At 40.6% G+C, this 25,508-nt stretch overlaps 1 protein-coding gene across 2 annotated transcripts in view; it reads left to right on the top strand.

Moving 5' to 3' along the window:
- The window catches only part of UGGT1 (UDP-glucose glycoprotein glucosyltransferase 1), a 46,034-nt gene that overhangs the window by 11,560 nt on the left and 8,966 nt on the right, over positions 1–25,508 (top strand). Inside the window, exons 12-36 of one of the 2 annotated variants that reach the window (XM_079978671.1) lie at positions 1,861–1,952; positions 2,066–2,216; positions 2,493–2,612; positions 5,005–5,090; positions 6,216–6,351; positions 7,679–7,810; positions 8,064–8,228; positions 8,655–8,775; positions 9,886–9,984; positions 13,704–13,727; positions 14,228–14,322; positions 14,815–15,021; positions 15,157–15,288; positions 17,350–17,480; positions 18,052–18,147; positions 18,473–18,575; positions 19,085–19,164; positions 20,015–20,204; positions 20,750–20,908; positions 21,249–21,334; positions 21,711–21,795; positions 22,779–22,867; positions 23,433–23,537; positions 24,406–24,490; positions 25,090–25,272. In XM_079978671.1, coding sequence (XP_079834797.1) covers positions 1,861–1,952; positions 2,066–2,216; positions 2,493–2,612; positions 5,005–5,090; positions 6,216–6,351; positions 7,679–7,810; positions 8,064–8,228; positions 8,655–8,775; positions 9,886–9,984; positions 13,704–13,727; positions 14,228–14,322; positions 14,815–15,021; positions 15,157–15,288; positions 17,350–17,480; positions 18,052–18,147; positions 18,473–18,575; positions 19,085–19,164; positions 20,015–20,204; positions 20,750–20,908; positions 21,249–21,334; positions 21,711–21,795; positions 22,779–22,867; positions 23,433–23,537; positions 24,406–24,490; positions 25,090–25,272 — 2,952 coding nt within the window. The remainder of the gene's footprint in view (positions 1–1,860; positions 1,953–2,065; positions 2,217–2,492; positions 2,613–5,004; positions 5,091–6,215; positions 6,352–7,678; positions 7,811–8,063; positions 8,229–8,654; positions 8,776–9,885; positions 9,985–13,703; positions 13,728–14,227; positions 14,323–14,814; positions 15,022–15,156; positions 15,289–17,349; positions 17,481–18,051; positions 18,148–18,472; positions 18,576–19,084; positions 19,165–20,014; positions 20,205–20,749; positions 20,909–21,248; positions 21,335–21,710; positions 21,796–22,778; positions 22,868–23,432; positions 23,538–24,405; positions 24,491–25,089; positions 25,273–25,508) is intronic. The other variant, XM_079978672.1, reaches the window with a different exon arrangement.

The following is a 25,508-nucleotide window of genomic DNA, read 5'->3' as shown; positions in this document are numbered from 1 at the left end:
CCTCCCGCGAAGAAGAGTCCACTACCTTCTGAGGGAGTTTGTTCCAGTGAACCCTAACACTTTTCTGTGCAAGGTTTATATTCCACAAGCTCAGAAACTATGAGCCAAGTGGCTCTTAACTGGTTTTACCTAGATATTTCCCAGGGAATAGTCACAAGCAGTTACTCAAGGAGAACTTGGCCTTTTGGGTTTTGCCTTGCTTTTGAATAAGTCCCACTGCGTGTCAAACTTGAAACTTAGTGGCTTCTGTGATGTGTTCTGGGGATTAAACAAATAGAAACTTTAACAATTGGCACAGCAGGAGCGGTACAATCCCCTCAATTGACTTCTTTATCTCTGTTTAAGACTGAAATCACAGTGTAATTGAATCTGCTGCATAATATCTGTTTAACTTTCTCTGTAAGGGAATAATGTATCTATCTGCATATCTATTTACTGTAAGAAATGTCAGGGTGAATGTGCAAAATATCAGGAATGCTGTCTTAACAAGCTCCCAGAAGAGTCCCATTCTAGAAAAGAATTACCTCAGAGGAACTGGGTTGTCACAACAATTAGAAAAGAAACAGTGGGGCAGAATGTTGTTCAGATATCAGAATACAAATACCACTTAACAGATCAGCATAACAGGTTTTAACAGTGCAATCCCAGACATGTTTACCTAAAAGTAAGCCCCACTAAATAAGTGGGTATAGGATTGCAACCTAGATTGCTCTAAAACTACATTGAGGACTGAATGGCACAAAAGAAAATGCTTATTAGTATTATATATGAATCTCAGTCTTGAGGGTAGGTTGGTTGAAGTGAGAGAAGTAACTTTGGTAAGATTATTTTTCTTTGTTTGATATAGCCCCCAGAGGTGACCTCTGACAGCTTTGTGCACACATTTTGATTTCATCTGGGCTTGAATGCAAATGATGGCCACTGATAGTGGCCTTTATATTTTGCTTATGGTACACTGACTTTATTCCTTTTACATCCCTTTTACATCAGTTTCTGTTAAACTTTCAGCTAGTAAGCTGCCACCACCATATCATATATCAGCCATATATCATACCTCAATATTCCTTAAAATGGCTAACATGATTCTAGAGTATGATAAAACCACTTTGTTAAATTTATTGATTGGTCAAGTGTGTAGGCAGATTGCTTGAGGACAAGTAAGTAGTTAATCCATTTTACTTCCCCATGTCTACATAGAACTTTGGATGCTATAAAGAAGAGTAGTAATTGAAATGGGAGCACAGCTTGTAATTGCTCCAGATCATCAAAGAATGGGCAGTCAACAGGCCTTATTTAGCATGCAATCCAAACCCCTGGTGGTTGGCAGCAGGGCTTAACAGGTACTACAATAGCATCTGGAGTCTCTCTCTGCTTGTGCCAGGCAGGGTGCAAGGTATGATGGGTAGGAAAATAGTTTAGTTCAGTGGCACCAGCTCCAGGTTTGTGCAACAGAGAGGCCTGGATTAACTTGGAGTTACTTAGAAGCCAATGAATACAGGCAGCAACCATTTTGCATGGATCCACCTGTACTTGGCTACTCCAGTTCAGTTGAAACTTCATTGGTAGGTGAGCCCTGCTATTGACAGAGCATGAATACAGGTAAAGGGAAACCTCCTCATCCAGACTCTATTAATACCTCATCATTCTATTTTTATCATAAGATAATCCACACTCTGTGCTGCATTAGATTAATACTGATAGCTGATTTGCTGTCAAGGCAGGACCAACTGAATTTCCATTTCTGGGATCAGTTAACATTTTAAATGCACATCTTTGAAAAGATTTGATCTAAAGTTATGTATTATTCAAGTCTTGTATTTAAAAAAGTCTATTAATGTCTTTGTTGCACTTTTTCCACAGTACTTCAAAGGAACCTTAGGTTTACAATCCGGGGATTCTGCTCTGTTCATCAATGGGCTGCACATAGATCTAGACACACAGGACATATTTAGGTATGAACTCTTCAAATTCTTCTTAACTTAGGTTACAGTATAGCAGTATAAAATGCTACAGTATTATCAGCCGGTGGCGTTCTAAAGTTTTATCTGATCTGTGCTCTTTCTAGTTTGTTTGATGTCTTGAGGAACGAAGCTCGTGTTATGGAAGGGCTGCATAGTTTGGGAATTGTTGGCCTTTCCATGCACAATGTGTTAAAGCTGAACATCCAGCCATCGGACTCTGACTATGCTGTAGATATCAGAAGTGCTGCTATTTCAGTGAGTATGTGGGGTGAGATTTCCATCGATCAGTAAAAAAAAAATCATTCACAGTATGTTATATATCCTGGAACACTTGTGCACATGTTTTACTGAAGTGTAAATTCTTTGAGGCAAGTCTTGAACCTTATTTTAGTTCAACATACGAATCCATACAGTTCAGTTACTTCCACTGCAATTGAATTGCTAAATAGTGGCCCTAAATTGAAATAAGTTCTAATCATCCAAGCAACAAGTATTTTTAATTTATCTTGTTTGACTTTCTTTTCTTTTTAGTGGATCAATAATCTTGAAGTTGACAGCAGATACAATTTGTGGCCTTCCAGTGTCCAGGAGCTGCTGCGCCCTACTTTCCCTGGTGTAATCAGACAAATAAGGAAAAACTTCCATAATTTTGTAAGTGGTATCTTATTTTGGTCTATGAACGTCACTCTAAGATTTCCAGAGTTGGGCAACAAAAGATTTTATTTGTATGCAATGTTTTAATTAATTTCTATTATAAGTTTTCCACTAAAATTAAGATAATCCTATATATTTAGCTTAGTATATCTGTTCCAATATAAAAAACCCATACAAATAAGAATCCATAGAGAGATCTATTTTTTAAAAAAATATTTATTAGCAGTTTAAAGATTACAAAAGGAAAGAAAAAGAATTAAACAATACAATACAATACAATACAATACAATACAAAAACAAAAACAAAAACACCACAGACCCCAAACCCTAAAACATTTAATCTACCTAACAAAACAAAAACAATTAAAAACACATCCATTAATTTCGATATCATAACTTTCGTTCACTTGTTTCTGCGACCTCCTCACACCTCCCTTTTTGTATTCCACTTCAATTAACTGTTTCAGCAATTCCTTTCCATCTTCCTCTGGTTTTCTGTCCTGTAATTTATCTTAACATAGTCTAACCTTGTTTTTTCCCTTTAATACATTTACAATCTGTCTGCACCTAATTCCTTATAACATTTCTGCTAAAGCCATATAACTTCATTCCATCATTTTTCTAACATTCATTAATTTTACAATATTTCTGTAAATAATCTTTAAACTTTTTCCAATCTTCTTCCACCGACTCTTGTCCCTGGTCACGGATTCTGCCAGTCATTTCCGCCAGTTCCATATAGTCCATCAGCTTCATCTGCCATTCTTCCCGGGTGGGTAAATCTTGTGTCTTCCAATACTTCGCGATGAGTATTCTTGCTGCTGTTGTTGCATACATAAAGAAAGTTCTGTCCTTCTTTGGCACCAATTGGCCAACCATGCCCAGGAGAAAGGCCTCTGGTTTCTTCAGAAAGGTATATTTAAATACCTTTTTCATTTCATTATAAATCATCTCACAGAATGTCTTAATTCTTGGGCATGTCCACCAAAGGTGAAAGAATGTACCTTCAGTCTCATTACATTTCCAACATTTATTTTCGGGCAAATGGTAAATTTTTGCAAGCTTGACTGGTGTCATGTACCACCTATAAATCATTTTCATTAAATTCTCTCTTAGGGCATTACATGCCGTAAATTTCATACCTGTGGTCCATAACTGCTCCCAGTCAGCCATCATAATGTTATGTCCAACATCTTGTGCCCATTTAATCATAGCAGATTTCACCGTTTCATCCTGAGTGTTCCATTTCAACAGCAAGTTATACATTCTTGACAAATTCTTAATTTTGGGATCTAGCAATTCTGTTTCCAATTTTGATTTTTCCACCTGGAAGCCAACTTTTTTGTCCAAATTATATGCCTCCATTATTTGGTAATAATGGAGCCAATCTCGCACTTTGTTTTTTAATTTTTCAAAACTCTGCAGTTTTACTCTGTCTCCATCTTGTTCCAAAATTTCCCAATATTTCGGCCATTTGGCCTCCATATTGAGTTTTTTCTGTGCCTTCGCTTCCATTGGTGACAACCATCTTGGGGTTTTATTTTCTAACAAATCCTTATATCTTATCCAAACATTAAACAGTGCTTTTCTAACAATATGGTTTTTAAACGCTTTATGTGCTTTTACCTTATCATACCACAAATATGCATGCCAACCAAATACATTATTAAAACCTTCTAAATCCAGCACATCAGTGTTTTCAAGAAGCAGCCATTCTTTCAACCAGCAAAAAGCAGCTGATTCATAGTAAAGTTTAAGGTCTGGCAGGGCAAATCCACCTCTTTCTTCAGCATCAGTTAATATCTTAAATTTTATTCGAGGCTTCTTGCCCTGCCAGACAAATCTGGAAATATCTCTCTGCCACTTCTTGAAACAGTCCATCTTGTCTATAATTTGCAATGTTTGAAACAAGAACAACATCCTTGGGCAATACATCCATTTTTATCGCAGCAATTCAACCTAGCAATGATAGCTTCAAATTTGACCATATTTCTAAGACTTTTTTCACTTCAATCCAACATTTTTCATAATTATCCTTAAACAGATTCACATTCTTGGCAGTCATGTTAACCCCTAAATATTTCACTTTCTTGACCAATGTTAATCCTGTCTCCTCCTGGAACTTCTCTCTCTCATTCACAGTTAAATTTTTCTCTGAGACCTTAGTTTTCATTTTGTTCAACTTAAAGCCTGCTACCTGTCCAAATTCTTGAATCAGTTCCAGTACCCTTTTGGTACTAGATTCTGGCTCCTGTAAAGTCAAAACTAAGTCATCAGCAATCCATAGAGAGATCTAAAGCATATTTAAAATTAAAATTGTGAAACATAGTTCTAGTCCTTCTGAAGTGATGTAATGGCATCTGAATCCCTACTTTGCTATGACTTTCAGGTGCTCATCGTAGACCCGTCCCATGAGAGCTCGGCGGAGTTGCTTAGCGTGGCTGAAATGTTCCTTAGTAACCACATACCATTGAGGTAATGCTGCAGTTTCTCTGTGTGTGGAACTTAGAATTTTATTTTTGAAGCTGAGTAATGTTCACAGCTACAGGGACGCGGGTGGCGCTGTGGGTTAAACCACTGAGCCTCTTGGGCTTGCCAATCAGAAGGTCGGAGGTTCAAATCTCCGCAATGGGGTGAGCTCCTGTTGCTCGGTCCCTGCTCCTGCCAACCTAGCAGTTCGAAAGCACGTCAGAGTGCAATTAGATAAATAGGTACCGCTCCGGCGGGAAGGTAAACGGCGTTTCTGTGCGCTGCTCTGGTTTGCCAGAAGTGGCTTAGTCATGCTGGCCACGTGACCCAGAAGCTGTGCGCCAGCTCCCTCAGCCAGTAAAGCGAGATGAGCGCCGCAACCCCAGAGTCGGCCACGACTGGACCTAATGGTCAGGGGTCCCTTTACCTTTACCTTTAATGTTCACAGCTGATCACCTTTCCGAACCTATGAAAAGTACATATTTGGCATGATGGGAGTTTTTCTTGAGCAGCCATCTCCACTACCTCTTATTCCTAACTGTATGAGAGAGGAGCCTTTTGGGTCTGATCACATATGGGAGGTATCTGGAGGTCCTGGTTTGTACCAAGGGGCTGTGGGAAATCTGATACGGGGCACATGCTTATGCCTATGATGTGAGTTTTGCACACATGTGAAATACCACAGACAGGGAGGAATGATGCAGATGTAACATTATATGACTGTGTACCACAATGCCTCTTCCTCATGTATGACTTTTTCACACCAGCCAGATTCATGGCTCATTCCATGTCTGCACCAATGTCAGCCATGGTTAATGCTAATCTGGTCTGGCTCCTAACTCGGGATTTGAAATCAGAGTTTGATGTTAGTTCCATTGTCTGGTTAGGATTGAACCCTGGTTAGCATTAACCTTGGCTAGTTTGTGCATCAAGAGAGGAAGGGGTTGCAGGGGAAAGAGCACAATCTGACAACTCATTCCTACATCCCTTCAACCACTGATAAAGGATCGGTAGTATTCAGTGGTGGTCAGTGTCACTCGTGTTCACAAACCTAAACATTTCCGCTGCAGATGCTGTGCTTTTGAATATCTGATTTGGATTTTAGTCTGTTTTCTTTTCTTTCATTAATAGGATTGGACTGGTTTTTGTGGTTAATGACTCTGAAGATGTTGATGGTTTACAAGATGCTGGGGTCGCCCTCCTTCGAGCCTACAATTACGTTGCGCAAGAAGTTGATAATAATTTTGCCTTCCAGACGGTTATATCTGTGAGTGTTTTGGAGAGAATTAATGCAGCTGTATTTGTTTATGTCAGCCTTGAGGCTGTTGCAACAAGAAGAGACACTTCTTGTTGCAGCAGTTTGCCTTTTCAGAATATTTGGGTTAATGATTATGAAAGTGGTAATGTACTTGCTGTCAGTGATATGAGGGCAGGTTCTGTTGTGAGTTCTTGACCATCTCTTTCCTGGAAGGATAACTTTTCTTGCCAAAGCCACTTTTCTCCCACTGCACTGTTCTCCAAGTTAAGCTGTAAAATCGAAGTTACATCTGCTCCCTCTTGTGCATTCCTGATGTAAATGTAATAGAAAGGTAAGGTGAGGAACGATCTGGTACACTGTTGTGCATTTTCACATCTTCTCCTAATCCTGTAACTATAGTGATGGCAGCATGGGATTGGAAGATAGGGGGGCAGAATATAAATCATGCTAGGCCCCACAATGAGGCTTTTAATGCTGCCCTTCCCTTGCTCCTGTCTCCACCCTGGTCCCTCTACCTTATTGCTGATGTACCTGTGCAATTGAGAGCTTGTTGTCACAGTCATACTTGTCTCTTGGCCAAGGCTTGTATGTGTTTTTTTTTGGGGGGGGGAGTGGGTAAGAGTGGATTCCTCCATCCTTCCTGCCCTACATTGTGTACCATGTGCTGTCTTCCCTTTCCTGTTGTCCCTGCAGTTTGATTTTAGCCTTCAACTCGCTCTTAACAAAGTTGATTCATAATGGTGATCGGCCTTTTTTAGAGGCTCATCCATGCCACCATCAGTAATTTACTTCCCCTCATGACATTCTGCTGGGCACTTAAACATCTTGGGAAAATAAAGATATTGGGAGAACTCATGAGAAACTTTTCACTGTAAGACCTTGTAAAATAGATAACCAAAGCAGTTTGTAATGCATGCATGCATGCATACAGCCATCTATCTATACTGTATGATATGTATAATTATTTTCCTGCAGACATCAGCTTTGCAGGTCTAGCCTACACCAAGTGTTGGGCTGTAGTGATATTATGTTGCTCTATAAAACACTGCACGTGAGCAAAAAATGAGGCTGCTACTTTTGTCACTTTTGTTTACCTTAGGCCTGGGGATGATGGGACAAAAAGACTAAGCCAAACGCTTCATGGATAATGTGGGTTTTGAAATTGGGTTAGTAGAAAGAGAGAAGAGGCACTGCTGAGGTCTTCCTGGAGGGAGTTTGATACATAAGGGCAGGCAAAGTGAAATTGAGAGAACAGCTGATTTATAGATGATCCTCTGAAGTGTAAGGAGAAGAGGTAATGTTTTTAACTGTGCATGTGTCAATGTTTTCTTGACAGATATACAACAAAGTAAATACAGGAGAAAAACTCAAGGTGGAGCATGTGGTTAGTGTTCTTGAGAAGCAGTATCCTTATGTAGAAGTGAACAGCATCTTAGGAGTTGATTCTGCTTATGATCACAATAGGAAGGTAAGGCATTCATGTGTCTGGCTTATCCGATTTCAAACCCCATAACTCTTTTTGTGGAATAAAATTTCTGCCAAGCTATTCATTGGAGTGATCAGAGGTGCCAACAGGATTTTCTGGGCCAGTTACAGCAGTATTTACCCCCCATAACCTGCTTTCGCATAGGTTGTTTTGGAAATATGGACTATGTTGCAATAGATAAAGTCAGTAGAGGCAGAAAGAAAAAAATCTTATTTGTATCTTTTGTACATTTCAGGAAGGACGTGGCTATTATGAACAGACAGGTGTGGGGCCCTTACCTATTGTGCTTTTCAACGGAATGCCCTTTCAAAAGGAACAACTAGATCCCGATGAACTAGAAACTGTGACAATGCATAAAATACTAGAAACCACCAGCTTTTTCCAGAGGGCTGTGTATTTGGTAAGCCATGTTGCTTGTAGTCTGGGATTTCAAAGACCTCTTCGGTGCTTAAAGATGATGGCTAAGATTCAAAGAGCTGTGCAGCTAGTTTTGTGCTTCTAAGCAGGCTGTAGGTTTACTTTTCCCATATGGCAGCCCCTCATTGCCACAGAGGAACCTACTATGTCACAGTTCTGCTGTTCCAAGAATTGTAAAAATCCAAAGGGTTGCACATAAGAAGCAATTTAACATCTTGCAAAATATTGAGATGCTACTGTGTCTTTAAATGACCTCTTTGAAGGGGAGGTTCTGAGAGAACAAGGAATAAAACTAAAATTTTAAAAAATGATTTGACTTCTCAATATTATTCTGATTTTCAGACCAGTTCCAAAACATGCTTTTTGTTTGTTTGAGGATATTAGATCTGATTTTTTCTTTCTTTTTCAGGGTGAATTATCAAATGATCAAGATGTGGTTGAATATATCATGAACCAGCCTAATGTTGTGCCAAGAATCAACTCACGGATCTTGATGTCTGACAGAGAGTACCTAGATTTAACCGCAACTAGTAAGGCACACTTGCTGTTGAATCCATACAAAATTTTAATAACAACAACAATAACTTGTTAGTGGACAATAAGATCTGATTTGGACACTAGTTTGTACTCCCCCCTCTCCCCATTTCTGGCATGACCACAAGCTGTTCAGAAATACCCACTTCCATGTTAAACTAAGTGTGCAGTTTGTTGTTTTGTCCAAACTTGGACAAACTGCAGTTAGCTTAGACTGTGGTTGGTCAAGACAAATAAAAAATACAATTATTCTAATCTTAAAACAGAAGCAAATAAATGTTTCCAGTCTCCTCCTCATGGATGTGGCAGAGTAGGAGGGGAGACGAAGGAATTCACTAGCTGAAGCCTCCTGCAGACAACACTGTATTCAAGCATTGTATTTAAATAATAACAAACAAACAAACAAACAAACAATTTATTTATTTATTTATTTATTTATTTATTTATTTATACCCCACACATTTGGCTGGGTTTCCCTAGCCACTCTGGGCAGCTTCCAACAAAGATTAAAAACACACTAAAACATCAGTCATTTAAAAACCTCCCTGAACTGGGCTGCCTTCAGATGTCTTCTAAATGTCAGATAGTTGTTTATCTCTTTGGCATCTGATGGGAGGGCGTTCCACAGGGCAGGTGCCGCTACTAAGAAGGCCCTCTGCCTGGTTCCCTGTAACTTGGCTTCTCGCGGTGAGGGAACTGCCAGAAGGCCCTTGGTGCTGGATCTCGGTGTCCAGGCAGAATGATGGGGGTGGAGATGCTCCTTCAGGTATACTGGTAAATGTTGTTTAAGAGTTTGAAAGTTTTCAGGCATTTTGTATTGGAGAAATACAAGGGCTCCGTACTTTTATTGGGTGGTTTTCTGCCCTTTCTCACTCCTAGCCCCTGTTCCTTGACCTTGCAGCTGTTCTTGCTTATGCTTTATCATTCTTAGCCTTTGCTCATCTCTGTCCTTGTCCAAATTCTACGATGAATTATTTAGGAACATACCCTGTAGGAACATTTTATTGGGAATTTGCTACCAAAGAGGGTAATTTTCTTTTTAAAATAAAATTAATAGAATTTGATTTAAAGTGGTGATTGTTGATGAGTTAATATTTTTCTTGCAGATAATTTCTTTGTGGATGATTATGCTAGATTTACATTCATGGATTCCAAGCACAAGACAGCTGCTATAGCCAACAGCATGACCTACATGACCAAGAAAGGTACAATTATGGGAGTCCTGTCTCTTTCCCTTTTGTAGTCTGCACATTAATGTTTATTCTGCTACTTCTTTAGCCAGGGTTCCTTTTGCATTGTGAATCATAGCAAGGCATTTTAAAAATGTTTCTAATGATGCCATGTTACTGCTCCTTCTTTGTGCCAGTTGTAATCTCACTTTGCCCTCCAGTTTGATCCTTAAATATATACCCAGTTTTATCTGATCAAGTTCTTCGGGTGTTCATAAAGGCTCCATAGATTTAGCATGTCATTATGGCTTTGGCATAATCTGAAGAACCAGGTACTGTAGAAGAAAACAGTACAGATTGGTTCATAATGTTAAAAAGTATTTGCATGGCATTTCTTTGGCCAGTCTAGCTTCCAGGCAGCATCATATTTTCTGTTGTCTTAATTGATTTCCTCTGCTAGGCTTGGTCTGTACTTGAAGCAGGGCAAGAGGTTCTTGCTCAGCCTGCTCCCTGATATGCTAGTTTATTACTCACAGAGCGTATTTTCTACCACCTTGCAGAGCAGCCTTCTGTGCTGGCTGGGGCTAATGGAAATTATCATTTAAAACAGGCATGGCCAAACTTGGTCCTCTAGATGTTTTGGGACTACAACTCCCATCATCCCTAGCTAACAGGACCAGTAGTCAGGGATGATGGGAACTGTAGTCCCAAAACATCTGGAGGGCCAAGTTTGGCCATGCCTGATCTAAAACATCTGGAGCGCACCAAGTTGCAAAGACTTTCAGAGTCTCCTTTTCTCTTGCATTTGCTGTGTAGACCCAACAGTAGTCAAATGCTAGTCTTGTTTATTGGGAAATGTTAGCTTGGAACTTCACCATTTAATTTCACTTAGTTTATTAATGTATATGGATATATGAGCAATATGTTTCCTTATAGAAAATGGAAGTGTTAATTGCTTTTGAAAATAGCCCAATAACAGCCAATGGTAGTTGGTAATTGCTGGGCTTAGAATAGTATTGCAGCTGTTGCTAAGACATTTTAAAACACACCCACCCACCCTAAAATCACTAATTCTTCACTTCGTTACCACATTTCTTATTTATTGCTTAACAATAAAAGACTACAAGCTGACTGAATATATGCCAAAAGAGCAAATAAGCTTAGGAGAAAAATGGGATGAAATATAGTGCTATTGCATTTCTGCATATATGTGTAAGTTATTACTTTGGGCTTTTATAGCCATTATGGGCTTTTTTTGGTTTGGATTTTCATATAAAATTGTCAAATCAAGGCTTTATTCTGATTTATTATGCCTTTGCAAACCATGCACAGCTTAGGTAATGAGTCTGGGAGAGAGGGGGGAGTCACATGCTCCCATCCTTAGCCCCTCTCTTTTGTCTCTCTGCTAAGGCCTATGTTGGCACCAACTTTAGCTACAGATAATGCAAACCAGAGATTGCTATTGACTGCGATTGAAGTCAATCTCAACAACCTGGTTAATATAAATCCTGAAAAAATTTCTCCTTGTTGTCCATAACCCTGGTGAAGTTGCAAGTAAAAGATGAAGAATTAGAGGAAGCATAAATATGTCAAATTCTGTGTTGGATTGTGTCTGTGGGCTTCAGCAATTCTTCTGAAGAAACAGACTTCCTTGCTTCATTCTAGTGATGTACCACAAATATAGAACATGCTCCCTGTTTGATTTTGAACAGCACATGAAAACATTCTTGATCCTCTCTGGCTTTTGATGTAGGAGTATCTAATGTGTTTGTTTTGTAGTGTGTATGTGTGGTTTTATTTAGTTCTCTTCTATAAGTCACTTTGAATATAACAGCTAAGGAAGGGCACTTGAGACATTCTACAAAAGCTTAGTTTGGGGATTTTGTTTTGGTAGATTTATCAATGATTGACCAAGTCTTCTTGCTTGTATAGGCTTTTAACACCAACAACTTAAAAAAGGGGTAAACTAAACATTTTATCCATCATTAAGGAACCCGTTTATTAAGACTCATTACTAGAGGTGCCCTTGGCCTCATCTTACAGTGGTTTTTTGAATTGTTTCGGATATTGAGCTCCAACTATCTAGGTGAAAACCTTGGAATAGTCTGATCAGCAAGCTGCAATCTATAACCTTGTCCTACTTGGCAGGTTCTAATCTCCTCCTGTAGTGAAAATGTGGTTTTGGGTCCCCTTACACAGCCACAGTTAGGCAACAGCTAAAGCCTCCCTGGAACCTTTAGAGTCTAAAGTTTAGATCCTGGCAATTATGGGCAAGTTTAATGTGTATTGTCTAGGTATGGTGATAAGAGCAGAGAGTAGCTGGGCAGCTAGCTCTAGGTTCGATTAAATGAGACAACCTGACTTCAGGCCTTGGTTTGTTACAGAAAATGTTCTTGTCACACTAGTGGATCATCTTTGTTGCAAGGTAGCATGGGGCACTGTGCGCCTGTTCATTTTCCAGTACCCCTCAATGACTTAATATCAACCATGCTATCCTCCTGGTGGGATTGGAAATGCAGGACACACAACTTTTACAGTCCCACTTAGCCTGTTGGGTAGTTCTCAGAAGGCAGTGCTGGGGAGCGCTTATGGGAGTTACCCTTTGGGATGGCATAGGGTTCTATTCTGTCACCCATGCTTTTTGATAACTACATAAAATCAGTGTGAGAAATGTGGTAGAGATTTTGACTTCAGTATCTTCAGTATACAGTATGCATCTTCCACAGGGGTTATAGAGCGTATATACAAAAACGTGTATAGTCAAACCATCCCCATGAAACTGCCCCTGTGCAAGCAATCTTATCTTCTAGAGCAGGGGTAGGCAACCTAAGGCCCGGGGGCCAGTTGTGGCCCAACTGCCTTCTCAATAAGCCCTGTTATTGATAATTAACACCTGCTATAATGATTGTCTACGGCCATGCTACCCTGAACACGCCCGATCTCGTCTGATCTCGGAAGCTAAGCAGGGTCAGGCCTGGTTAGTACTTGGATGGGAGACCGCCTGGGAATACCGGGTGCCGTAGGCTTGGGACGCAGGTGGCGCTGTGGGTTAAAGCCTCAGCGCCTAGGACTTGCCGATCGAAAGGTCGGCGGTTCGAATCCCTGTGGCGGGGTGCGCTCCCGCTGCTCGGTCCCAGCGCCTGCCAACCTAGCAGTTCGAAAGCACCTCCAGGTGCAAGTAGATAAATAGGGACCGCTTACCAGCGGGAAGGTAAACGGCGTTTCCGTGTGCGGCTCTGGCTCGCCAGAGCAGCGATGTCACGCTGGCCACGTGACCCGGAAGTGTCTCCGGACAGCGCTGGCCCCTGGCCTCTTAAGTGAGATGGGCGCACAACCCCAGAGTCTGTCAAGACTGGCCCGTACGGGCAGGGGTACCTTTACCTTTACTATAATGATTCACTCCTTGTGAACATACAGCTAAAGACTAGAGCTGGCTTTGAAAACTGGAGGTATTTGGAAAATCATGTGTCATATAGGATCTTGTCAGGTGTATCAACTAGGCTTCAGTGTGTAGAGGACAAGGCATGACAGATCCATTTCATTTGGAAGGGGTGCATGACTTCTGAAAATTAGAGAAATACTAGAGATGTTGTGGTTTCTTATTGCTGGAAATGAATTAATTCATAGTTGCCTCTGACTTTAGTCACTGTTTACAAGGGTCATGCATACCCTGCTGTGGCTGTTGGGTACTTGCAAGGTCTATTCTGTAAACTAATTATATCTTTTCCCACTCTTTCCTGTTTTACTTCTGTCAGGCATGTCCTCCAAGGAAATTTATGGTAATGAGCTTGAGTGCATTTCTTTCCTTTTTTGCATTACTAATTTAAATACATTAAATCATGCTCAGAGCCCTTAGTTATTGACCTTAGAATCTGTAGGGAATGAAAAATAGATGCATGTTTTAAAATATTTCCAGAAATATAATTTGAGTCCACATTAAAAAGTTTTGTTTATTTGCTAACAGGAAAACTTAAGTTGCTTAAATATTCTTTGATAAAAAGAATAAAAATCTTAAATGAATAGCTAAATAAACCCCAGATAATAAACAGAATTATGCATGTGCCTTATTTTGTGTACCTTAAAAGATAAACTTAATTTTAACAGAGATATATACACATGCTGTTACCCTTGATAAATACTAATACCATTGGGATCTTTTTGTATCTTGCCTGAATGACTTTTCGAAACACTGCATGTGCCCAGGTTGAAATGGAAATGCACATTATGATATTATCAGCTTCAATTTTCTTTCTTGAATGCGTTGTTGTTCCTTTTACAGATGATTCTTTTGTTAGACCAGTGACTTTCTGGATTGTGGGAGACTTTGACAAGCCATCTGGAAGGCAGCTTTTGTATGATGCTATCAAACACCAGGTATGTAGCGGCCTTTGTTGAAGAAGGGAAGCAGTATTGTCAGCATACCTGGGGTACTGAGCTACACCACCTGATTGTTTTTTGTGCCTTTGAGGGACAGGTATGACTAATCGCTAGGCTCTCTGTGTTTAAAGGAAGAGGAACCAATTGTTCTTTCATGCACCATGCCTTGCTGCACCCTAAGATCTGAGTACCAGAGAGGAGCAAGCCATAATCCTTGGCGTAGCATTATGTTTCAGCCAGGGTTTACTTTGTTTTCTCGTAGCAAAGAAAAATAGATAAACTGAGAACAAACTTTTGTTTATCGTGCTTTGTTTGCACAAACCCTCGTTCAACTATAGTGCTAAGCCCAGGAATGATGATTTGTTTCTACCCAGCACAAGCAGGAAGCAGGCACAATCAGCTTTCCTCTACATTTAAACACTGCCTTTGTTTGCTGGCCTTCGGTGCTTGTACAAACTGTGTTCTAATGCACATTTTGTTTTTATGCAGAAATCCAGTAACCATGTCCGGATTGGCGTGATCAGCAACCCCAGTGAAGACCCAACCAGCAACAACACAATCATTGCTAGGGCTATATGGGCAGCCTTACAGACGCAAACATCAAACAATGCCAAGAACTTCATCACAAAATTAGCCAAGGAAGAGAATGCAAAGATGCTGGAGGCTGGAGCTGATATTACAGAATTTGCTGTTGGAGTAAGTACAAGCTGGCTTTTGCTGTGAGGTGGTACACTAGTAAAATGGAGCAGCAGTACCCATTTCTTTTTTTAATTTACAGCTTTCCTGTCTTGTCTCTGAACTTACTTTTACTCAGGGTCTCTTTTCTTTCAGGGTATGGATATTGATATTTTCAAGGAAGCCTTTGACTCTCCTAAAGTGGATTTTGTTCTTTCACATACCATGTACTCCAGGGATGTTCTTAAACTGAAAAAAGGGCAGAGGGCAGTGATCAGCAATGGCAGGGTAAGCTGGATTCCCCCCCCCCCCGCAAAGAGAGCTGTTTCACTTCCAGGAAACTGTTTCAACATGCTTAGCCCACCTAATTCTCCACACTTGAGGGAGTTGAGAATTTTATTAGTCAATAAAAATAATGGGATCCAGTCTTTTGATTTGAGATGTGTTTGAAAATTAGATGGAGCTGAAAATTACCAGTACATGATAGGTCTTTGTTTAGGGTGGCATTAATAGCTGGGGTCACTTTACTTTCATTGAGCTACTTCCCATATAATTTTTAAAGTCCTGTAATGGAAGGCCCAAAAAAGGTTGAATGTTGTATTACATAGAAGTGTATGATTTCATACTTTGGGAAATGAACAGAGTTTTCCATATATTTGAGTAATGTATCTTGGAGCCTGGAATTTTATTGTTTACACCTGTTTATCCTAATAAGCCCCACATCCGTGTGTGTGTGTGTGTGTGTGTGTGTGTGTGTGAAAGCCACCTTGAATAATTAACAGCAGCATTCAGCTTCTCAGAATGAAACACTTTCCCACAGCAGTCCTCTGGGAATGCATAACTAGTGGATCCAAAGAGCACTTTGGTGGCTGTTCTAATGTACTGCATTTGTCTTAGCGGTAAGAATAAAAAAGGCAGCAGTGTCAATTATAAGCAGTCTATTTTGCTTTCCCTGAAATTCGGTTTTTCTTAACTGATTGGCAGTGAAATGGTTTTGATCATAAGAAAATTTGCTTCCTTGCCATATTTATATAATACTTTTCAGTTTAACAAAGCCTCCAGGGCTTCTGACAATATCTGTACTAAAAAAAAACTTTTGCAAAAAACAACAACCAACCAGATGATAAATAAGAATGCACTATCTGTAACTGCTGTTTTAAAACAGCTGCACTGGCTGCCAGTTAGTTTTTGGGCCCAATTTGAGGTGCTCATGTTAGTGTTTAAAACCTTAAATGACTTAGGCCCCAAATGTTTGAGAAACCAGCTCATTTCCTGTGGACTTTCTTGGATGTTAAGATCAGCAGAGGGGGCCCTCTTGGTACCTCTGCCTCCTCAGACGTTTGGCAGGGAGTAAGACAAAGATGGCCTGGGAGAGGGCGTTCTCTGTGACAGCCCTAAGTTGTAGAATTCCCTCCCCACAGAGGCGTGTCTTGTCATCTCTGGCCATCAACACTTGAGATGTGTGTTTTCAGCATCCATTCTATCCCTGTGACTATAATTTGTTTTAAGCCTTTTTAATACTGAATTTTAAATTATTGTAACTCATCCCAGACCTGCTGGTGAAGAGTGTGTAATAAATTTAATAATAGTCGCAGTAGCAGGAGTAGTAGTAGTAGTAGTAAAGGTAAAGGTAAAGGTACCCCTGCCCGTACGGGCCAGTCTTGACAGACTCTGGGGTTGTGCGCCCATCTCACTTAAGAGGCCAGGGGCCAGCGCTGTCCGGAGACACTTCCGGGTCAGCGTGACATCGCTGCTCTGGCGAGCCAGAGCCGCACACGGAAACGCCGTTTACCTTCCCGCTGGTAAGCGGTCCCTATTTATCTACTTGCACCCGGAGGTGCTTTCGAACTGCTAGGTTGGCAGGCGCTGGGACCGAGCAGCGGGAGCGCACCCCGCCGCAGGGATTCGAACCGCCGACCTTTCGATTGGCAAGTCCTAGGCGCTGAGGCTTTAACCCACAGCGCCACCTGCGTCCCAGTAGTAGTAGTAGAAAAGCACAAATATGCTTCTCGCAGGAGCGCATTACAGAGCCTTTGAGGCAGCACCAAAATGCCCCTGTCTTGTGTGACCACTTCACTTTCATGAAGTGAAAGCCAAGACCTCAGATGTTGACCTCATTGGGAAGGTTCATATGGTAGGAAGCAATTGACACAGTTGCTCGTGCAACGACGGACAATGTGAACTTTCGAAGTAGTGAATATTTGACTGGTTAAATTCTGAACAGTAATATGAGTTGGATTACTGTGTGCATCACAGGGGGTGAGTAATTATGGTCCCGCCACAGTTTTCTTCACTCTCCTTGACCGTCTTACTGCTCTAATGCAACCTAATTTTCCATTTTATCTTTAGATCATTGGGCCATTGGAAGATGGTGAGCTTTTTAACCAAGATGACTTTCACTTGCTGGAGAATATTATTTTAAAGACTTCTGGGCAGAAAATAAAATCTCACGTTCAGGAGCTAGGAGTGGAGGAAGATCTGTAAGTAAAAATGAGCCAATGACAGTTTGAAAATTGGGGATTCCATTTGTTCATTTGATTTCTATAAGTAGGAACAGAGTAGATGAGGGAGATTCTTTTTATTTTTGTACTAGTACAAAATACCAGTTTTTAGGTTCCAAGTAAGTTCTCATAATGGGTTGGATTCTGTGAACCGAGGACAGACTTCCTCTTGCAGAACAGGGCCTTTCTTCCATTCCCCTCCCAAGCCGTACTTGAAGACTGGGAGACCTTCAGGTGGGTTTTGCAGCATTGGAGGGGGGGAGGTTTATATTCACAGAAGTAGGTTACTCTTGTGCAAGTACCTTCAGGTGGGGTTTGCAGCATTGGAGGGGGGGGAGGTTTATATTCACAGAAGTAGGTTACTCTTGTGCAAGTACAAAGGCAGGGTCATTCTATTTGTGCATGACACTGCTGGATCCAAACTAGTTACTATTTTATCTTTTGCTAAAACATCTAGTGTGTCTTTGGCTTCCATATTAAAAATATCACTTGATTAGGCCATTTTAGCATGGAAAGCAAATATTTGAGCAGATGGAATTTGTCTCTTTAGTGCAAGTGATCTTGTAATGAAGGTGGATGCTCTTCTGTCTGCTCAGCCAAAAGGAGAGGCAAGAATTGAATACCACTTCTTTGAGGACCGATACAGGTAAATATATGGATATAGATATTCTGCTTTTATGTATATGGGTTATGTAAATTGCTTTATAATCTTCAAAAAGCTTCACATTAACTAGGGTTTTTTTTATTTGCTAGAATTAGAGAATGCTAATACATCATTTGGGATGTAAGACTAAATAGGAAATTGATTGCTTCTTCCTATGCATTGACAATTCAATTTCTGTTTATAGAAGGCATTGATGAATATATTATGCACTTCTTGGTGGGAGTGGGGGTAGGCGTTGCTTATATTTCTCTCATGGGCTAAAACATAACATGCAAATGTCAGTTTGTATTTTTTTCTTTTTCTTTAGCGCAATTAAGTTAAGACCAAAGGAAGGAGAGACGTATTTTGACGTTGTGGCTGTTGTGGACCCTGCTACCAGAGATGCACAAAGACTTGCTCCACTACTAATGGTGTGAATATGTTATTAGTTTGCAGTACCAGTAGCTGAAGAATGTTTCATAATATACCAAACATTACCTTTCCTTATCTTGATATAGAAGGTTGTTTTCATCACTCTTGAAAACACATTGCCTTTTGTGTAAAGCTTAATATCCGGAACTTAAGTTATTTTACATTGGAAAGTAATTATTATCAATATGGAGAAGACTAAAACATTTAAGGTGGTTATTTAAATAAAATATAACCTGTTTAATGGGAACCTCAGCTCATCATGTAACAAGATTTTCTGTATCTCCCCTCTAATCTCTTCCTTTTAAAAATCGATCCTTCTAACCTTTCTCTTTCATCCCAGATCGTTTCTAAATAACCTTAGTGATGCTGCTGCACAGAAAGTTATCTGAGCATTTCAGCTTTAGCTAGCCAATAGAAAGTGACAAATTTGCAGATTTGCAGGGCATTACAAGAAATGTAAACAATTAGCTGTGAATTTAACTTTCTATGTCCCTTGTTTTGTTTTAAGGTATTGAACAAACTAATAAACATGAACCTCAGAGTTTTTATGAATTGCCAGTCCAAACTCTCTGACATGCCTTTGAAAAGGTGAGGAATGGCTAACTTTATAACATGTAATCAAGTGGGAAGCAAAACTACACTACTTATTAAAAAATACTGCAAGTTTGCCTCTTGATACTACTGTTAGAAAACTATAGATTCAAACTGTGTGGGCAGGGTTGTGTGAGTTTCAAGAGAGCTGCATTAGCCTCCACTTCAATTGAGGTGTGATTTCCATATTGGAAGGAATATTGCCTCCACATAAATCTTGTTTTGTGATCTTAGGCTTCTTTTCAGTGATAAAAGCCATCCTATGTTCTGTCAGCTTTGTAGTAGATCTGCAGAAATTATGAAAATTAATCTTTATTACAATAAAGGTTCATGCAATGGGGGTTGGGACTTTTCTCTTCATGTTGCAGTTTTTTTGTGTATAATAGAATGTCAATCTTCAGGATGGCATTTCAGGAGACTGCTGAAAGAGAGTGAAGTTTCTGACTCATTTCGGTCTTCTACTTTCTGATGCTTTGGTGTTGTTGCTAACATAGGAATTCAATTCTCTATTTTACGCCCCAGTCATTGTTTTGTTTTTAATAGAAGCACAGAAAGGCAAAGAAAGGAATGAGTAATATGAGAGGCGCATAGTTTTAAAAAATGCTTGGCTTGAGTTTTGTTAGGAAAAGGAAAAGCTGAGGCACATCTTCAAGCACCAGAACCTAGAAGGTTGTTTGCTTGTGGGGTTCCAACAGTATGCTTTTTCAAAGCCGTGTATCTTAAATGCTAGGCATGCAGAGGCTATCAAGGTTACAGATTTGAAAGACATAACATAAAGACAATTGACTGTGACACCTGCAGGATTTGAGATTAAAACATTCTGATACTTGTCATTTTTAAATTTTAGTTTTTATCGCTACGTTTTGGAGCCAGAAATAACTTTCAGTGCAGAGAAACTCTTCGTTCCTGGCCCAGTAGCCAAATTCTTGGATATGCCCCAGTCCCCCTTGTTTACTTTGAATCTAAACACGCCTGAGAGCTGGATGGTGGAGTCAGTAAGGACACCATATGATCTTGACAACATTTATTTAGCGGAGGTAAGTCCAGTCAATGTGTGTGTCCCAATCTGAAGAGGAGGGTTCATTTCAGAATTTATACTACTACTACTAGTAATTATAATAAATAAAAATATTTATACCCCATGCATCTGGCTGGGTTGCAAACAAAACCATTTATTCAACTTTAGCCTTAATTTCAGGTTAAAACTGCTCTGATTAACTGGTGCAGCTAAATTTGGAGAGCAAACTGCACAAACACACTCCTCCCTTTGCCAAATGTTGTCTGTTTGTTTGTTTCAGGGCAGACCACTGTGCCTTGCCTGATAGCAGCAAGAACCACAAGCAACTGAAGCCAGTTGTGCTCAGTTGAAATCAGTGCAGATCGTTTTCTTGCATGAGGTTTCCCCACCATGCATATGGGAGTTCTTATTAATAAGCCATTTTGCTGCTGTTGTATTACTTTTAAGACAGGGGTGGGGGCCCTGGGGACCTCCAGGTGCTCTTGGACTTTATCTGTCACCAGCCTCAGCTTTTACCTTGTTGTGTTTTTTGACTGCTTAAAAAATGTGTTTTCCTTTTCGCAGGTGGAGAGTGTTGTGGCAGCTGAGTATGAGTTAGAGCACCTCCTTTTGGAAGGGCACTGCTATGATATCACGACAGGGCAGCCCCCGCGAGGGCTCCAGTTCACACTGGGAACATCAACAAACCCCGTGGTTGTCGACACCATTGTTATGGCCAATTTAGTAAGCGACTATTTTCCTCACTGAATTAAAGTGGAAAACCTGTTGAAACAGATCTGAGTGCTCCAATTGGCCACTCAAGTGACTTATGCTTTTAATATGGGAAGAGGCAAGCCTAAATTTTCTGGTGTTGGAAGTGCCTAATTCCTAAGGTCTAATTTGAACACAGAGTTAACAGAGCATTCTGACTGTGGGTTCGCCATGATATTCTCGGGAGCTTGTTTGCTGTGTAACCACTGCTAATTAAAGGGAAGCGTTTTATTGTCTCTCATCTTGATGTGATGCTCAGTACTAAGCAAGTTGTCTATCACGGGTTTTTGTCTTTTCTCTTTTCCCTTCACAGGGCTACTTCCAGCTGAAAGCCAATCCTGGATCCTGGTTTCTGAGACTTAGAAAGGGAAGGTCTGATGATATCTACAGAATTTACAGGTGAGGTGGTAAAAAGCATTACTCTTGGGTTTGTATGTTTTTGGTTAAAATCCATTTGGGCTAGTATGGTCTTTCAGCATGGCATTGTGTTGAGCAGGGTTTTTCTCTCTCTTACTTGGCAATACACGAGTTCACATCTGGGTTCTCTTCACCTCCCTAAGCTAACAAATTAGGAATTGTGTGAAATGTGTTTCATGTTTTCAGTTTATATTTCTTTCTGAAATACTTGGGAGGCGTACTGTGAAGGAAAAGCATTGTTTGATATATAGGTCCATGATGAAAAGTAGGAAAGAATTAGCAGAACTAGTAACAAAACAGCACTCCTCCTACAGTGATTATTGAGCTAATTTAATTTAATTATTCTGATCAATTTTAGCCACGATGGTACAGATTCTCCACCAGATGCCAGTGATGTTGTTGTTGTTATCAACAACTTCAAGAGCAAAATTATTAAAGTGAAGGTGAGTTTGAAAAAGACACAATAAAAGTAGTAATTACAGCAACATTTGTTTAAATGCACACACTCACCGCATATTTATAAAAAAATATGACAATGTTTGCCCTCCTATAGAGGGCTTTCTGGACAAAACAGAGAAATGCAATCCTTTAAAGTTTCGGGTAAGTTAGGAGATGGGACAACATCTGAATAATCATCCATAATGCAACACCTCTTCCTAGAATTTATACTTCCCAGCTTATTAGAAGAGCAAAAGGAAGCTCCATTTGGCTCCTTATTTGTCTGTTAGGTAGGAGCATCTGCCCTACAAATGCTCTGCCAACTCACAGAATGGGAAGCTGATGTGGAGAAGGGGTCATTGGAAACCAAGCTTTCACACACCCCATGAACAGGAGGGGGTAGGGAAAGATGCAAACGGAAGGGTGGCCTATATATACAGAACTACACACTGCAGGTCCTAGAATATATTTAATAACCTTTTGTGTTTGAATATAGCTGCCAAACCTGCATTTCTGAGTTTACTTGTATACATCATGGATGGGGAGACTGTGGCCCTCCAGATGATGGCTTCCAAATCCCTTCGGCCCGAGCTGGCGTGGTCAGAGATCAGGGATGAAAGGCTCTGCAGTCCTGGAGGTCACAGGTTCCCCACCCCTGACATATATTAAAGAGGAAGTGCGCCCACCTTTTCTTCTAGTATTTCTCATCATGCGAGGTAATCTGGAAGTGATATTGTAGGAGATGCAGTTTACTCGAATTGAATGTTTCACCTTTCCTTCAAGCCAAAGAGCTAGCTGGAATTTCACTTTGAGATTTCTTAGCCAAACATATCCTCCCTGCCCCTCAAGGTGTCATTGTCTACAATTTACTTGGTAGTGTGGCACAATTCTAATTGGGGGGAAAACACAAAATGTATCAAGCCAGATGGTGTTTCAAAAGAAGCTTTTAGTAAGAAGCTTAAGCTAATTCACTGTTCTTTCTTCACAGGTTCAGAAGAAATTGGATATGCTGAATGAAGATTTGCTAAGTGATGGAACAAATGAAAACGAATCTGGATTTTGGGAATCTCTTAAATGGTGAGCATGGCTGTCTTCATTCACTGCCTTTCAAGTTTGCTAACCTGAAAGATTCCTTGATCCTTGTAGCTGCTACAGAATACATATAATCCTGATGTGTCTCGTTATAATTAAATACCACATCACTAAATTTAGAGTACTTTTAATTTTTTTGATTAAGAATGACTTGGTGCCATCCTTTCATAGGAGTAGGTATTGCTTTGCCACTAAATCAAATGTGAATAAATTTGAGAAGAGTTGTAATGCTGTCTGCAGAATTGTTCATTGTTTTTTCAGCGAGTGTGATTAACGTTTGGTGGCAGGAGCTTCCATTGGAAAGTTCTATGAAATCAGTGCATTTGTTTTTGAATGGAATGTTTCACATTCAAAAGAGGCTGGATTTTCTGTCTTTAGGTTTCCCATCTTGAGGTTATGATAATATGAAGCATCCCAGGCAGGCAGGCAATGACTGCTACAGTCCCAACAAGTGTTGGTTAGGTGGAGAATATAGAGTGGAAGTGTAAACCTGGCTGTCTTATGTGACGTTGCAGTATAAACATTGCTCTCTCCCCCCCTCCTTTTTAAGGGGCTTCACAGGCGGACAGAAGAAAGAAGAGGTGAAGCAGGAAAAGGATGATGTGATCAACATATTTTCTGTGGCATCAGGGCATCTATACGAGAGATTTCTCCGGTTAGTCTAGAATCAGTAGTGCATGACTCAAATTGGAAAGCATATTACTACTACTTGTAAACCACAGTTTGAGAGACTCTATATATAACCTTTAGGGGGGACGCGGGTGGCGCTGTGGGTAAAACCACAGTGTCTAGGACTTGCCGATCTTATGGTCGGCGGTTCGAATCTCTGCGGCGGGGTGAGCTCCCGTCTTTCGGTCCCAGCTCCTGCCCACCTAGCAGTTCGAAAGCACCCTTAAAGTGCAAGTAGATAAATAGGGACCGCTTTATAGCGGGAAGGTAAACGGCGTTCCGTGTGCTGCGCTGGTACAGGCTCACCAGAGCAGCGATGTCACACTGGCCATGTGACCCGGAAGTGTCTGCGGACGGCGCCGGCTCCCGGCCTCTAGAGTGAGATGAGCGCACAACCCTAGAGTCTGTCAAGACTGGCCCGTACGGGCAGGGGTACCTTTACCTTTTATATATAACCTTTATAGGCTACATTTCTGCATTGCAGGGGGTTGGAGTAGATGACCCTTCGGGTCTCTTCCAACTCTATGGTTCTGTGTACCTGGAATATAAGACCATATATGTAAAAACCTTGTGGGTTTCCCCCCCTGTATGAATATAGCCATAATGCAGCACCAAAAAAAACCCATAACTTGCCTTATGGTATGTATTATTAAGATACAATTGGTCAAAGTATGCTGATATAGCAAGGGTCATATAATATTGATCTTCTCGTGGTGCCATCAGTAATTTCATTGATACAAATTGCCTGAAGGAGCGAGATGTGAGAGCAGGACACTGTACGCTGCTAATTTGGGTTAGTTCTAGATTTATTTATTTATTTTTAAATCACCTTTGCCTGTCTATGGCCTTAACAGGATAATGATGCTATCTGTGCTGAAACACACACAAACTCCAGTGAAGTTCTGGTTCCTGAAGAACTATTTGTCACCTACGTTTAAGGTTTGTTGTAAGAACTTGCTTTATATTTTCTTTGTTGGAAGCCCGAAGCTTCCCAGCCCCTGTCCCTCTACTATGTCTGTTTCTGTGTATCTTCAGCTACTTGCACGTGCACCTTTATCATTGAGAGATTAGTGGTAGTAATTTTATTTATTAAATTTCTTAAGTTATTTTCTCAAAAACAATAGATGCTTGTTGTCATGTTTATATCCTGCTCTTCCTCCCAAAGCAACCCAGGGAGGAATAAATATCTGGTTCCTTTAAGGTTTTTATTGGGTTTTGTTTTTGTGTTGCTATAAGCATAAAGTACAGTGGACGCTCGGGTTGTGAACGTGATCTGTTCGGGATGCATGTTCGCAACCTGCAGCGTCCGCAACCCGCAGCGGTGCGCCTGCGCATGCGCGGGTTGCAATGCGGCGCTTATGCACAAAGCGCGATTGCCGAAACCTGGAAGTAACCCATTCCAGTACTTCCGGGTTTTGGCGGTCCGCAACCCCCCCAAAAACGCAACCTTAAGTGTCTGTAACCCGAGGTATGACTGTACTTTAAATATCATTTTGTATCAGAAACTGTTGGTACCACAAAGCATTATTTTGTTCCAGGAATTCATCCCATATATGGCTGAAAAATACAATTTCCAGTATGAACTAGTCCAGTACAAATGGCCACGATGGCTTCACCAGCAAACAGAGAAGCAGCGCATCATCTGGGGTTACAAAATTCTTTTTCTGGATGTGCTGTTCCCCCTTGCTGTTGATAAGTTCCTGTTTGTAGATGCTGACCAGGTAAGTGGTCTTCAAGCTTCAAAAATTACAGTGGTGCCTCGCAAGACGAAATTAATCCGTTCCGCGAGTCTCTTCATCTAGCGGTTTTTTCGTCTTGCGAAGCAAGCCCATTGACAGCTTAGCGGATTAGCGCTATTAGCAGCTTTTAGCGGCTTTTAGCGGATAAGCAGATAAGTGGCTTAGCGGCTTAGAAAAAGGGGGGGAAAGGGAAAAAAACCTGCAGGAACTCGCAAGAC

The sequence above is a fragment of the Podarcis cretensis genome (genome assembly GCF_951804945.1).
Source record: "Podarcis cretensis genome assembly, chromosome: 5".
Taxonomy (NCBI): domain Eukaryota; kingdom Metazoa; phylum Chordata; class Lepidosauria; order Squamata; family Lacertidae; genus Podarcis; species Podarcis cretensis.
This window is presented reverse-complemented; position numbering and strand designations above follow the sequence as displayed.